This window comes from Octopus bimaculoides, chromosome 2 (genome assembly GCF_046866305.1).
Source record: "Octopus bimaculoides isolate indiv1 chromosome 2, ASM4686630v1, whole genome shotgun sequence".
Classification (NCBI taxonomy): Eukaryota; Metazoa; Mollusca; class Cephalopoda; order Octopoda; family Octopodidae; genus Octopus; species Octopus bimaculoides.
The window spans coordinates 90,866,003-90,882,982 of record NC_142929.1 but is presented as its reverse complement, the minus strand read 5'-3'; the positions used below and the strand labels follow the sequence as shown (position 1 = coordinate 90,882,982).

The following is a 16,980-nucleotide window of genomic DNA, read 5'->3' as shown; positions in this document are numbered from 1 at the left end:
CATCTGCCAAATTCACTCACAAAGCATTGGCTAGCCTAGATTTAATGTAGCAAACACTTTTTGCTCAAGGTTCTTTGCAGTGAGACTCAAAGTGGAACATCATTTTTACAAAGTATACATTTTAATTGCACTGCTATACCTGCACCTATACATCATATTAGCGCAAGAAAAAAACAAAGAGCTAAAGAGCTAAAAAAAACTTCCAGTGATCTAACACTTGAATGAAAATAATTCTACAAAGTGGTAATGTACTTAATGACCTATACAAAATATTCTTAATGAATTGAAAGTTGCCTCTCAACTAAAGGAAGAAACCAAAAACCTAGTAGTAACTCCCAGGGAAGCATGGAGTTTTTATTTTCTTGAAATTATCTCCACTTTTCTTCCAGCTAAAGGACATATTTCAAATTTATTAAAAATGTTTTCTGTGCGTGTGTGCTTCACTAAGTACATCACCATCTTCTTGCATTTTAGTAGCCTTGCATCCAATTAATTGAGATTTTCCCATAAAGATAATTAGAAGCTGTGATGTAATTGATGATATAATTACACCAAGAAAAAAAAAATAAAGACAACAAATATCATGAAATTAGATGAAACTTTTTTTTTTGGTATTTTGCTTAAATTTCCCAGACAGAAATAATCTAACTAGGGTATTTTTACATGGTAACTTCATGTGCCAAATCTGCATCAAAAACATCTTAATATTTTTCACACACACAAACACACTCATACAGAGAAAAAAGTTGATCAGATACAGTTGTTATAGTTACATTAGACCTGATTTGATGGACTTGGATCATTTAATTATAAATCAGAGATGATCTGGACTAAACAACAACAGCAATACAAAGCTAGGTGGTAAATTATCAGTGCCATTAATGCATCAAATAGAATGCTTCATGTTATGTGTTCTGACAAACAGTGTTCTGAGTTCAAATCCTGCTGAGGTCAACTTCTCCTTTCGTTCTTACAGAGTCAATAAAATAAAGCAATCCAGGTTAGTGGACTGGCAGAATTGTTAGAACATTGGACTTGATACTTAATGGTATTTGTTCTGGCTCTTTGCATTCTGAGATAGCTTAAAACAGGCAAATAAGAAACAGAGAGATCGTATAAATATACAATCTAAATTCACTTATCTAAATAAGTTAATGGTTTAACAATGATGCTGAAAAATCTAGAAATCAATAGACATAGTGTTGCCCTGAGTTGTAATTAAAAAGTAATCAACACTATAGCAGAAATACTCTCAGTTAAAGGAGAGAGGTTTACCAACCACCTTCATCAACGTTTACACCTTCCTACCCATACTTATATACAATAGATACAAACAAACACACACACACACACACACACACACACACACACACATCTAATTGCATATATACATATTATGTAGGTATGGTTAAAATCCAAGATGAATCCTCTTGAAGCACCTCTGCTTATTCCAGTTTTTCAATTCTGTATGTACTTACATTCATGTGCAGTACACATTAGAGTGGTAAATTCTGGAAATATTGCTCGCAGAGTAATTACATATCAAAATAGGAGGCTGGTAAAATTATTGATTCACCATTACACATGTTTCCTTTTACTAACAGGAATTGCAAAATTGTACATGTAGGTTAAATATGTAAGAAATTTCCTGTGAGAAATTTTTCTAGCAGAGAGATTCAAATAATACAAAATTCACATCTAAATGAAATGGTCATGCAGATAGTTGGGAGCTAAAATAAAGAGCAAACTTAGTAGTACAGAAAGGAGAGAAATAATTTCTATTAGCAAATGGAACAAGTATAATAGTGAATAGATAATACCCAAAAAATTTTCCAACTTTCTGTTTTGATACATACATAAGAACATATATATATATATATATATATACAAACACACACACATATATATACACACATACACACATATAGAGGCAAGCAGACAGATAGACAGACGTACACAAACATGCTTGCATTTAGGTATTCTGAAAAGAAAGTGTCATAGAAGGTCTACTATGACAATCTATTAAATGCAGAGAATGAATGGGAGAAAGGCAATTTCTTTTATAAGAACTTAACAGACTGACCAGCTATCCTAGTTGACAGCAGTATGATAGATAAGTCAATTAAAAATAAGAAGACAGGGAAAGCCCTTGTTCATCAAGAGTTATCACTAGGATGCTTAAAATATCTGGTAGAGTTGGATACTGTCTAGTTACCAGTATAGCTAATCAGGTTATTCAAGAAGATGTAATCCCTAATGACTGGTGTAGCAGCATTATACTCAGCTGCTACAATGATAAGGGAGAATGCCTTAGATTGATGTAATTATAGCAGCATCAAATTGCCGGACCAGGTGATAAAAGTTATGGAGAGGGTTATAGCCCAATTAATTAGGAACAGAATTAGGTTAGATACAGTAGCCTAATTATGAAAATAGTGTCAATAGTGCTTCTATAAGGCACAAAGCCAAACTTCTGTTTGGCTTTGTGCCTGAGAGAAGCATTATCAATACTCCTTTCATAGTCAAGCAATTACAAGAGAAGTATTTACTTAAGAATAAGCCATTGTACTTGGCATTTATTAATCTAGAGAAAGCTTTCGACAAACTACCTCACTCTGAGATGTGATCTCTGAGGAAGCTAGGAACAGATGAATGGCTTGTGAAAGTACAAACCATGTACAGTGGTGCTATTTGTAAGGCAGGAGTTAGCCATGAGTTCAGTGATGACTTTAGTGTCCAACAAATTCTAGTTCTCAGACCCCTCTTATTTATTATCATCCTCTAGACCATAACAGAGACATTTAAGACCAGGTGTCCATAGGGACTACTATATGTTGATGATCTTGTATTCATAGCAAAATATGTAACAGAACTAGAAGAGAAGGACCTCAAAGTTTCCGAATGCACCACCAGAAGAGTTGTGCTTGAGGACATCCAGTACAAGTCATATGTGATGTGGAGGAGTTAGTTTATGTTGGACATGATAAGAGAGAATCATTCAATCCATGCATAGTGCTGGCCAAATAAGTTAAAACACCAAGAAGCTGGAATGTTTTGGTCTTTCTCTGATAATAAAAACTTTGATTAGGAACAAAAGGTAATCTGAAGGAATGAGAGATGGTTATGCAGAGACCCAAATGGGGTTCCAGCAGCTATGCATACTAAGTCCCCAGCAACGGTGATGGTTCTGAGAGTCTCAGCAACAAGGGAGATATCATGCTTCCTCACTTTATCTTTCACAGGGTTTAAGAATCAGGGTTATTGTCTACACAGAGGTTTTGGAGAAGCTTGTGAAGTTCTGGATAGACAGAGTATGCAATAGAAGACTGTACCTCATCCAGCAAGACTCTGTGCCATCTCATAAAGCTAGGACAACCCAAGCATGGATACATGCCAATCTCCATGATCATGTTCTCCCAGACACATAGCCTCCTAACTTACCAGACCTCAATCCACTGGACTAATAGATATGAAGCATAGTTGAGAGAGAGGTCAATTAACACCCCATAACACTACACAATCTCTCAAGTCCACCATAACCAGTACTAGGTTCAAAATTGATAAAGGATCATTCAAACTGAGCATAGCAACACTTCCAACTCTGTATTGAAGCAGTCATTGATGCTAATGATGAACTCCTTTAATAGGTGTGATAAAAGGATTCACAAGGTCATTTGTACCAATTTGTTTCCAAATACAGCTTTTCTTTGATCAGCTAGGCATTGTTTTCTGAATTAATACAAATGACCTCAAAAAGCTGATGTGCTCTGTATTATCATCATCATCATCATTTAACGTCTGCTTTCCATGCTAGCATGGGTTGGACAATTTGACTGAGGACTGGTGAGCCACATGGCTACACCAGGCCCCAATCTGATTTGGCAGAGTTTCTACAGCTGGATGCCCTTCCTAACTCCAACCACTCTGAGAGTGTAGTGAGTGCTTTTATGTGCCACCGGCACGAAGGCCAGTCAGGCGGTACTGGCAACGGCCTCGCTCGAATGTCTTTTCACATGCCATCGGCACAAGTGCCAGGAAGGCGACGCTGGTAACGACCATGCTCAGATGGTGCTATTTATGTGCCACTGGCACGGAAGCCAGACAGCTGCTCTGGCAACGATCACACTCAGACGGTGCTCTTAGCTCTCCACTGGTACAGTTGCCATCACGATTTCGCTTTCACTAGCCCCAACAGCTCTTTGCAAGCTGAGTTTAGTGTCCAATGAAGGAGACGTTGACATGGGTGCCAGTCGTTGAGTATGTAAGTATATATACAGAGAGAGAGAGAGAGAAATAATGTGTTTCTACATATGCATATATATGTACACATACATATGTATATATATATGTGCATATATGTATATGTTTGTGTGAACATGTGTATGTGCATGCACACATGCATCCGTGTGTGTGTGTGTGTGTGTGCACGTCTATGTGGAGACATGTGTGAGTGTACATGTGTTTATATATATATATATATATATATATATATATATATATATAAATATTTTCCTTTGAAGCTGAAGTTTTTTCCATTACATTAACAATATTATGTGCCATATGTCAAAGTAAAGATATCTTGGTGTAGTGACAAGGAATCTTTAGCTAGATATAATCAAACAAATAAATGATATTTCTTGTATTACGATTCCCCTATCACATTCGCACATCTGAGAAATGAGGTATTTATTTGTAACTATGGCTGAAGAGGCTATGATGCCAGATCTGGGAATGTATGATCTCACAAACAGTTGACACAGAATTAAGAAAGAAGGAAGGGATGTACACCTGTATATCTCCTGACATGATGAGAAATAGGTGTTGAAGCAATGATGCTGCTGCTGGTGATATTGATAATGTTTGTGATGATAAGAATGATTATTATAATATATATGTGTATGTATCTGTGTATAGGTGTGTGCATGAGCACATGTAAAGTAGTGTTGACTAAGCAGTAAGAAGCAGATTACTTCTATCTCAAGCTTATTTCATTTCATTTATAACACTAATGACACTGTGAAATGCATAAATGTCAAAATATCTTACTTTTACTCAGCATTCTGAGAGCTTATGACTTAAGAAAAATTGAGGAATTAGATGCAGTGTGCTAGAGAGAAAACTGCGCTGATTTGGTAATATAATGCATATGGATTAGGACAGTTGCATAAAGAAGTGCTGATCACTTAAAGTAGATGGAAGTTGTGAAAGAGGGAGACCCAGAAAGACATGGGTTGAAGTATTGAAGGCTGATCTCAAAACATTGAGCGCTTATGAAGGAGATGGTGAAGGACTGAGATATCTAGTGCTTTGCTGTACTAAAGAAATCCCATCCACCATAGCAGAGTTGATATCCTAGAAGCACCCTGGTAATGCTTGTCCATGAAGGGTTCCACCCATCAACCTTCCCCCCACCCATACTTCATTCCCTATTATTCATCACTTCCTTTATCACTTGAGAGCAGAGTAGGCACCATTGCCTTTACTCCCTACTACCAGTTATCTTCTCCCACGTACTGTCTCCACCAGTCACCTCCTTTCTGCACTTTCTCTCCCCGCCCTGTTCTCCTCTCTATCATCAACACCTCACTTTCTTGCAATCACCTTCAATGCCCTCCATCCTCAATGTCCTCTCATATCTATTGCAACTCCTGTCCCCAAGCCTCTCCTATATTTCTCTCCATCATTTGCTACAGTTACCTCATCCTGTCCACTCACCCAACCCAAGCCTTTATATCACCTCACCTATTCTCACCACCCCTAATATCCTATGAGGGCATGTGCTAACACATCTATGCCATCATCTCTTACTATCCTTCTAGCTTACTCTCCAGCTCACTTTCCTTTGTTTCCAACTGGGTTATCTCTCTATCTACTAAACAACAAGCTGTGCTGGATTAATCATTAAGCAAAATAAGCTCCTGCTTAGAGCATCAAGGGAAGGAGGGCACCACAAAAATGAAAATGATTTACAGCACGAATGGGTATCAAGCAAGCAATTACTTTCACTGTTGCTATACAGTGTAATTTCTTTCAGGATTTACTCTAACTAATCGAGGATTCTAGCAAGTGCCTATAACACAGGATAGCGGTTTAATAATACAAAACTGAGGTGTTTAACTTTGAGAGAGTATGTGCCAACATATCTAATAGCAACTACCTTTCTAACTAACCAAATGAGAAAGTATGGTTCTAAGTAGAGAGAACAATTATAAACATAACCCAGCTCTTTTGAAAGGCAGATCAAGTAATGTGTTTATACCTTTAGACATATAACAACATCTGTAATAGACATGAAAATCATAATGCATAAGCTAGTTATATAATATATTATCTGCTAAACTTGATATCATTGAGTCATTTTATCTGTTAACCATTTATATCCATTTCCTGTGTAAGAAGAAATAATATAGATTATGCAAATTTTGACATTTGCATATTTTCCTTTAGAGTAAATACTCTTTCATAGCTAGATGCTTCTCTTTACCACTAATCTGCTTGCTATAAAGTAAGAGGAGGGGTGACCATTGGCAGTAAGCTAGTGTGAGGTAAATAGACTTATTATGTGTCTTCCCTAGGGTCACAACATACTGGTTATAGAAAAATTGAATGTATTAACAATACATTCAGGAATCCAAAACCTTTACATCACAGCCACCATACGTCATAAATATTGAACTGTTCCTGGGGGAGAGGAAAAATTCACACAATATAAAACATTAAAAAAATATATGTATTAAAATGAATTTTTTTTTTACTTATCCTATATTGTATTACTTTTGAAGATAGCTGACAATATCTAATAAACAAAGCAACACAGTTTGTCTAATATTTTGAAATGTATTTTCACTGATAACATTCCTATTATATCAACTGTCAATAATGGCAACATCAAGATCTTGGTGTGAAATGTGAAAGCATTTCAATGCCCAAAGTAAATCCATTGACATAAGACACAATTTAGCTCACCCATCCACTGAATACAAGAGAAATTACTTGAAAATCAGAAAAACATAATTAGAACTGAATCACAATTCCCAGGATGAATTACTACTGCTAATATCAGCTTTGAAGTGTTCTTTTGATTTATTACGATATATCATTGTAAAGCAATTATCAATGTTTAATTGAAGAATCAAGTCTTCATGACAGAGTACTGTTAGGACACTGAACTGTTCATAACAAGAACACTATGACTACATACATCATCAACATTATCATCTTTATCTTTTTAATGTAATTTTCATCTTGTTGGCAAACATTGGATGAGTTTCAGTTTCTTCAACACTTTTCCAAATATCTATCTATTCTGTATCATTTCATCTGTGAGTTCCAATATCTTCATTTGATCAAACCATCACTTACCCCAGTTATTCTAATCTTCCTCAACCCTCATTACTGCTCCTTTAAAACTTATAGCCTCTTTTCATTATGCATAATATCCTCATAATCATATACCTAATATCCTTGTATTATAGTATAGCATTAACATTTATTGATGCCACCATCATCTTTTGTCAGAACACATCTACACAAACAAATTTTGTTTGCCATACAAACACTAGCCAATGCTTTTGGTGCTCCTTTACTTATTCAATACACTTTCATTTTACACATCTAATGTTTTGGAGTCAACTTAATCATTTTTGGCAGCTCCAGGACAAAATTTGCATGCACTGTGAATGTATATAAACTTATTAAATTTTACTATCAATCATATTAGAAATACATAGATCTAGTGAATTCCAGTGCCAATGAAATTATCTTGATATAAATCTATTTGAAACCTCTGCTAATTATATCTGATTGGCACATGTCTACTAAATTTATTGAAAATAATCTTTAATATTTATTACATTGTTTTGGTTCAAAGATGAAGAGGAATCAAATCCAGTATTAGACAGTACTCACACACACACACACACACACACTGTATATATATATATATATATATATATATATATATATATATTTTTTAGATTAAATCCAATACAAAGAAAATTGGGATGAAAACATCCAATCTTCTACTGGGGGTGTTGAAAAGTTCCTGGTTTTAAGGGTATCATGAAAGGGGAGAGTTGTTACCTTTACAGGGGAGGTAGGACAATTATTTATATGTATGTATGCATGTATGTATCCATATATATCATCATCATCGTTTAATGTCCATCTTCTATGCATGGGTAGGACAATTCACAGGAGCGATCCAGGTAGAAAAACTACCCTACGCTATTGTGTCTCTTTTGGCAGAGTTATTACAGCTGGGTACCCTTCCTAACACCAACCACTCTTCAGAGTGGACTCAGAGCTTTTTATATGGCACTAGCACAAGTGAGGTTAGTCTTGGCACAATTTTTACAGCTGGATGCCCTTCCAAATGCCAACCACTTTACATGGTCACTACGTAACTCGCAAGACAAGGAATAATGAGAGGGGCAGGGGTATCTGAGGAGGGGAACTCATGACAGAGAATGAAAGGGCAGAGGATGACAAAGAAACAGAGTGGCAGAAACAGGTGTCTTGCTATAATGGAGGTGGCATTGGAGGGGGTGATCCAGTATCAGATGATGAAAGGTTAGTGTGTGACAGAGAAATAGGGAAGCAGAAATAGGTATCTTGCTATAGAGGAAGTACATGGTTACCCAGTGAGAGAGAGAATAAGTTATGGGGGAGTAAACACACCAACACCAATTGTCAGGCAGTGGTGGAGGACAAACACAGACACATATATGTGATATATATATATATATCAGTTGCTGAGACCCCTTTTGGTCATGACTGACCATGGGATTGCACCTAGAAAGTTACCCTCCCAGGCACAAGTCCAAGCAAGGTTGTTTATGGAAGACTAGCGGTCGCCCATGCATACCAGCCTCCCCTCTCCACACCACTGATGTTATCCTAGGGAAAGGCAAAGGCTGATACACCTTGGCACCAGTGACGTCACAACTCATTTCTACAGCTGAGTGAATTAGAGCAACGTGAAATAAAGTGCCTTGCTCAAGAACACAACATGCAGCTTGGTCCAGGATTCAAACTCACAACCTCATGATCGTAAGCTCGATGCTCTAACCACTGAGCCATGCACCTTCACAGTACTGGTACTTTAAATATATATAAAATAAATTCAGCTCAGGGAATGTTTAATATAATATGTTGTGGATGTTTACTATTTCAGAGAAAGATATGCGACGTTCAGTTGACAGCCAAGGAAGTCAAACACCAGAACAAGATGAAAAATCAAAACATACTCGGTTAAGAGCTGATTCTTTTGGAGATATTTCCAGACAAGGAATGTAAGTATGAAATCATAGAGTAACATGATGTGAATATAAGCATTGTATTACCCATCTCCATAGATGATGATTTTGTTTCTACATTATTTATTTTTACTGAGATATAAATTTAGGTAGTGAAGCGACAAAATCATTAAAGTTTTAGATAAAATGAATGTGTTATGACATTTGTTCTAGCTCTCTGCACTCTGAGTTCTCTATGAGGTCATCTATGCCTTGAATTGGAAAAGATGTTAGAACACCAGATAGAAAATGCTATACAGTACCTGTTTTGACTGCACTCCAAGTTCATATCCCCTCAAGGTCAACCTTGCCTTTCATCATTTTAGAATCAATAAAAATGTACTAATCCTGGGTGATGGACGGACAGAAATGCTAGAACATCAGACCAGAGGCCATGCAGTATTTGTTCCAGTTCTTTGCTTTTTGAGTTCAAACTCTGATTCCTCTTCTATCTAAAAGATTTTAAAAGAATCTGTTTCACAATAAAAAACATTACATTGCAAAATATTTACTGTTTAGATATACTGGTTTCAAATTTTGGCACAAGGCCAGAAATTGTGGGAGAGGGAGTTAGTCAATTACATTGACACTGTGCTCAACTGGTACTTATTTTATCAACCTCGAAAGGATGAACGGTAGAGTCAACATCAGTGAAATTTGAACCCAGAACATAAAGACAGATGAAATGCCACTAAGTATTTTGTCAGACATGCTAACAATTCTGCCAGCTTGCTGCCTTACTGTTTAGCTACATTAGCAAATAATATTTATTGAGAAATATTTTCTACTGACAAGTCCAGTCCAAAGGGAACTGGTGGTAGTACTACATCAAAAGCATTTTTCATTACAGTAGTTTCTGAGTTGGGAAAAGTTCATCTGTTTCTATCAGAAATAATAGTTATCAGGCACAGACATGGCTAGTAGCTGGCATGTCTTGGTATAGACATAGCTAAGTGGTTAAGAAGTTTACTTCATAACCTGATGTTTTTAGGTTCTGTTACACTGCATGGATGGCACTTTGGGCATTGTCTTCTACTATTACCTCAGGGCAACTTTGTACATTGTGAATCAAGTCCCCTCTAAACTGTGTGCTTCTGAGCATGTGCACAGTTTACAACTTGAGTGAGACAAGATAAAAATAAAAAAATGAATGTATACAAGTTTTACAAGATGAAATCAAACATAAACAGCTATTTGCATGGATACATTTTTTATTTTTATACTTGTTTTAGTCATTATATTGCAGCCATGCTGGGGCACTGACTTGAGGAATTTGTAATCAGATGAATCAACCTCAGCAATTTTTTAAGCTTGGTACTTATTCAATCAGTCATTTTTGCCAAACTGTTAAGTTACAGGAAAGTAAACACACCAACACTGATTGTCAGGCAGTGGTGGAGACACACACACACACACACACACATGATGGATTTTTGGTTTCCATCTACTAAATCCACTCACAAAACTTTGGTTTGCCCAAGGCAATAGTAGAAGACATTTGCTCAAGATATTATGCAGTGGTACTGAACCCAGAACAATGTGGTTGGGAAGCAAGCTTTTTACCACGCAGTTGCTTCTGCATGTGTACAAACTTTGCAAAGAAAGGCAAAAATTGCACAAAAGCAAATTTTTATGCACACCCATTGCAAAATATTTGAGGGAAGCTTGCTTGTGAGTGAAATTAGTAGACAAACTGTGTGGAAGCCTGCTGTGCATATGTATGTGTATGTGTGCATGTACATGAAAGTTGTCATTTCCAGTTCTCACAAAAGACTGAATGACCAAAAGAACAGTACCATTATGTTTACATTCCCAGAAAACATTACTTCTACACTCTCTTAATTATAAAAGGAAACGGGTGAGAGGAAGAGTATTAGGCTCCAAAATACTGCTCAAATAAATATTTTTCAACCTATATGAACAGCTAGAAAACTGGCTGTCAAACAAATAAACCTAATTTTTTCAAAGCATATATATGAACTTAACCAAGCTCACAGATACAGATTTCATTGTATAATATTTTCTAGCAAGAATTTCTTATATGTAAAATGCACCATCCAAACATGGTCAATACCAACCACCTTCCCACCCTGACTGGCTCCTGTGCCGGTAGCATGTAAAAAAGCACCATCCAAATGTGGCTAATGCCAGTGCTACCTGACTGGCCCCCATGGTTGGAACATAAGAATTACCCACTACACTCTTGAAGTGGTTAGCATTAGGAAGAGCATCCAGCTGTAGAAACATTGCCAGATCAGTATGGAAAACGGACATTAAATGATGATAATGATGATACAATGCCAGAAGTTTGGCAGCGAAGAGACAGCCAATTCATCATGGTACTCAACTAGTACTTTATTTTATCATCCCCAGAGGTAGAAAGGTACAGTTGAGCTTGATGAGATGTTAACTCAGACTGTAAAGAACCAGAGCAAATATTGGTTTCAAATTTCAGATTTTGGCACCAGGCCAGCAATTTCGGGGGACTGCCCATCAAGTGGTGGTGGTGGTGGGGGACAAACACAAACACACAGACACACCAAGCTGCTTTCCCGTCTACCAAATCTACTCACAAGGCTTTGGTTGGTTCAAGGCTATAGTAGAAAACACTTACCCAACGTGCAACACAATGGGACTGAACCTGGAACCATGTGGTTGAAAAGCAAGCTTCTTACCACACAACCACATAGTAGGTGATGAGATGATTTTTATCGCAGCACCTTGAGTGAATTTTTGGTGCTCAGTGTTGTTATCTTGCATGTTTATGAACTGTTGTTGCTATTGTGGTTGATCCCTAGATCAGTCTACTTTCCTTGTTGGTATGAGTGAAAAAGGCCACTTACAGTTTGAGTCAGCTCTTATTCAGATATACTGATCACCTAGACAAGTCAGGAGGACCACATCTTCCTCATATGTTTGTTTTTAGTTTGGTTTCTACATCATGATGTCCTTCTTAACATCAAGCACTTTACAAAGTGTACTGAGTGCATTTCATTGTGGCTGTAGCACTAGAAATTTTGTCATGCCCGCAACTCAAAGGATTTTCTTTACAGAGCATATTGGGTGCATTTTATCATAGCACCAACACCAGAGAAGTAGATCCTTTAGTCTGTTGAGAACAACTTAAAGGGTCCTCTTGATGTCATATCGCTGTTCACTTGCCAACTACTTTATTAAATGTTCTGAGTGCATGTTTTGTGTTACCAACAATAGTGGGATTGCCACAAAGGTTTGAGAATCCCTAGTACATGATAAACTTGTTAATCCATTAAATTGTTAATTCACTCCTGTCATCACAGACAGGAAAATAACTAGAATGGATGGAAGAAGGAGCAGGACGTGATGATAGAAACAGTAATATTGAACAGGGTGATAGAATTGGTGGGAGAGTGATGGATAGCAATTGAAATGGATAAATGGTAGGAGTGGATGACGGGATGATGGGTGTCAATACCTGGAAGTTCAAGAGGAGAGCGTATAGGAAAGGTAATAGCAGATATCCTTGGGAAGAGGTTGCAGAAAGTGGAGTAGTGCAGATGAAAGGGTCAGATAGGTTCAGTGATATTCCTAGTTACACTGGGAACATGATGTAGTGAGATGGAGAGACCTGCTCTCCTGATAGCTTAGTACAGAGAGTGTAAAAAGAAACAAGTGTGTTAAAGATATGAATGAAAGAAGCTATGTTAATATTAGGGTTGTTTAAGGTGGTCAGCTGGCAGAATCATAGGCGCAGGAGTGGCTGTGTGGTAAATAGCTTGCTTACCAACCACATGGTTCCAGGTTCATTCCCACTGCGTGGCACCTTGGGCAAATGTCTTCTACTATAGCCTCGGGCCGACCAAAGCCTTGTGAGTGGATTTAGTAGACGGAAACTGAAAGAAGCCCGTCGTATATATGTATATATACGTATATATGTATGTGTGTCTATATGTTTGTGTGTCTGTGTTTGTCCTCCCCAACATCGCTTGACAACCGATGCTGGTGTGTTTACATCCCTGTAACTTAGCGGTTCGGCAAAAGAGACTGATAGAATAAGTACTAGGCTTCCAAAGAATAAGTCCTGGGGTCGATTTGCTCAACTAAAGGCCGTGCTCCAGCATGGCCACAGTCAAATGACTGAAACAAAAGAGTAAAGAGTACCAGGTAAGATGCTTAGTGACATTTTGTCCATCTTTACATTCTGGGTTCAAGTTCTACCACGGTTGACTATGCCTTTCATCGATTCGGCATCAATAAAATAAATACCAGATAAGCATTGAGGTTCAATGTAATTGACTTACTCCCTCTCCCAAACTTGCTGGCCTTGTGCCAAAATTTGAAACCAATATTAGGGTTGTTAAATTATAAGGTTAGCAATAACAAACATTTAATGACAAAAGTACTACAAACATGTATATTAATTTTTTCAAGAAAATGGTTAAGTATTACATTAATGTTTTAGCTTACAAACTGTCATCAAACAAGAAAGCCAAAACTTTGAGGTCACTGTCAACCTTTTGCTTGAAAAAATAACCATATATATACTCCAATAAAAAGTATTGAGTGATACTCAAATTTAATGCTAAACTGTTGTCATATATAACTTCACATAAAAAAAACACATAAATATAATATGTATGTGTGTATGTTATTGCACACTTTTATATTTCAGACCTCGAAGTTCGTCATTTGGAGAGAAGAACCGTCCTAAAACACAACCTGACCTTGATTGGCCAATTGAGGACGATATGCCTGAAGCAAAAGTCATATTGAAGTCAAAACAGAAAAAGGACAGTCAAATCGCCAAAGAACTCTCTGATTTAGTCGTCTACACACAAGCAGTTAAATTTAGAAGTAAGTCTTTATATTTCCTTATTGATGCACTGAGAGTGGTGTAAATATTTGATTCTTAAAATTGAGATTGTTGTTGACATTGTCTAACACCAGGTCATCCATGTCTGAGAAGACCTATTATTAAAGGTTTGACATTTCAGTCATTTACTCAGGCAGTAAGCTTGATTCCACTGTATGACACCTAGGGCAACTTTATCTACTTCAACTATGTAGTACTTTAGACTTAGCTTAGCTAAGATGTGCTTTGAAAAAACCTTGGGCTCATAAGGCCACAGATTAACCCAGTTTCCATGGCATAAAGTGACTGAGATGACAACAATCCTCCTGAATGGGATACAGGTCCTTTGCAATGTTAACTTCTCAGCTATTACTGAAACTCATATACAGCTGAGTGGACTGGAGCAACATGAAATGACATGCTTTGCTCAACAATGCACCACACCAATTGGTCCATGAATCAAAATCATAATCTAGGGATTGTGAGTGTCACACCCTAACAACCAGGTCATGTGTCTTCACCACGGCCAATTTCATTTTACCACAGTTCCAGGATTTATGCGAGCCATGTGAAACTGAGAAGATGGAAATTGTGGAAGCATCTTGGATTGTTGGATTGTTCCCGTAATTCATAAAGATAGCTTTGTTATATACTGTGTCACATTGAGGCTGCTTGAGGATAACATCAAGAATCCAAGAATTAGATTTTGAGATTAATCTGGTCCCAAGGATTCTGGATTATTTTTCCTGTTTTGTAACTGAAGTTTTGAGAGTGGTCAGGTTCATTTTTAGTATTCTCGTTTGTGAGAGCAGTTGAGTTTATTTCAGATATTCTCATTTTAAAAATCATATCTGCCTAATTGCTGAGAGGATGTTGACATTGCCTTGGCAGAGGTTTGCACTCTCAGAGTACTCTTGTTGATAATTTGAAATTGTTGCAAATTCAGCTTGCAACACATTGTACATATTACTTGCAATTGATGAATGCAATGTATTGCATATATCTTATTGCAGCAATCAACCAGGCATTCTACAATGAAGTTGTCAATGTGCAACTGTCACTGTCACATAGCATGTGTTGCAAATTCTGTGTTGCAAGTGTCACATTGCAACTGAAAGGATGATGTGTTCAAAAGATGGTTGAATGGACGTGGGGGGGGGGGAGTGGTGATGGGGGGGGGGTGATGATCAGTATGCTGGGTTTCATTTCAGTTGATGGCAGTTTATGACAAGGATAATGATAAAGGTCTCAAACTTTGGACAAGGCCAGCAATTTCAGGGGAGGGTGTAAGTCAATCACATCAACCCCAGTGCTCAACTGGTATTTATTTTAGCGATCCCAGAACGATGAAAGGCAAAGTCGACCTCGACGGAATTTGAACTCAGGATGTAAAGACATATGAAATGCTGCTGAGCAATTTTCCCAGTGTGCTAATGATTCTGCCAGCTCTTACCACCATAAAAAACAAAGATGATAATAACAACAGTCATAATGACATTGACTATGAAGATATGATGATGATGATGATGATGAGAATGATGAATTTCATCATCACCAGCATCAACCTTCTCCTCTCATCATCATCATCATCGTTTTTACATCCATATTTTCATGGTGTCATGGATTGAGCAGGACTTTTTGAAACCAAACAACTAGATGTCCTTCCTCTCGCCTACTCATTTTAGTTACCTCTTTATGACATGTAGAGATCCGGTGTACCTATTCTAAAAGTGGGATTTATATCGTGTATCTAACTGGAATATACTAAGGTAATGATGATGGTTGATCATGACGACAATGAAGATTGCAATCACCATGATGAGCTTCATGATCATCATGGTGATGATAGTGAACGTGCTTTGATAATGTGTATTGATAACGATGTATTATCAGCTATTCTCCAATCTCAGTGAATTTTCTAATAGACTGTGAGGGTAGGTAGGTTGGTTGGTAGGTTGGTAGGTAGGGAGGGAGGGAGGGAGGTAGACAGAAAGACAAATGCATGGCTAGACTGAAAAGCAAGAGTGAAGGCCAGCTGGTTAGAAAGATGGATGGACTAACAGACAGAACTATGTCTGTTCCTGTCTCTACATTGTTGGTTGTCAGTATGACATGTATTAGTGAATACAATCTTTCCCTACAGAAGTGTTTAATGTGAGCCCATCACCACCACCACCACCACCACTCCCTATTATTTCTTTTGTTTTCCTTTCTTTCATCTGTTTGCCCTAATCAATAGATAATTAGATTTGTCTTTGTGTATGTGTGTAAGAGTATGCATATGTGTGCATGTCTCTTAATATATGTGTGTATGTGTAATTTAATATGCAAGTATATGTGTTGCGTGTATGCGTATGTGATTATCTATTTGTCTTTTTGAACTGATCTCTATCTGTCAATTGCTTCATTAAACTTTAATATTTTTTCTCCTGTTATTTTTTACTCTTTCTCTCACTTTCCTTCAATCTTTCTCTTCTCCTTCAATTTTTCTCTCTTCTTCCTATTTTTGCTTTTCTTTTTCCCTCACTCACACTCTCACCTATTAACATCTCTATTTATTCCTTAAATTTTTCCCTTTACATTCAGTTTCTTTTCCGTTCCTCACTCATCTTTTTTATTTTCTCTCATTATTTCTTCATTTTTTTTTTCTAGTATTTCTTCACTCTCTCTCTCTCTCTCTGTATATATATATATATATATATATGCATACATACAGTTGTTTCATCTTTTTGTTCTCAGTGCCTTTATCACTAGCTCTCTCTATCTTTCACTATCTCTCTCTCCCTCTTCATTTTGCATTTCTGCCTATATAACGGCCTCATGTTTTTTCTCTCAATACCACTTTTATTGCTC

The 16,980-nt window shown here is 37.1% G+C and overlaps 1 protein-coding gene across 7 annotated transcripts in view; it reads left to right on the top strand.

Moving 5' to 3' along the window:
- LOC106874430 (1-phosphatidylinositol 4,5-bisphosphate phosphodiesterase epsilon-1) overlaps positions 1–16,980 on the top strand; it is a 1,217,386-nt gene that overhangs the window by 1,119,394 nt on the left and 81,012 nt on the right. For all 7 annotated transcript variants that reach the window (XM_089347149.1, XM_052978429.2, XM_052978428.2 and 4 more), the window contains 2 exons: positions 9,176–9,293; positions 13,948–14,129. In XM_089347149.1, the coding sequence (XP_089203275.1) occupies positions 9,176–9,293; positions 13,948–14,129 (300 nt within the window). The remainder of the gene's footprint in view (positions 1–9,175; positions 9,294–13,947; positions 14,130–16,980) is intronic.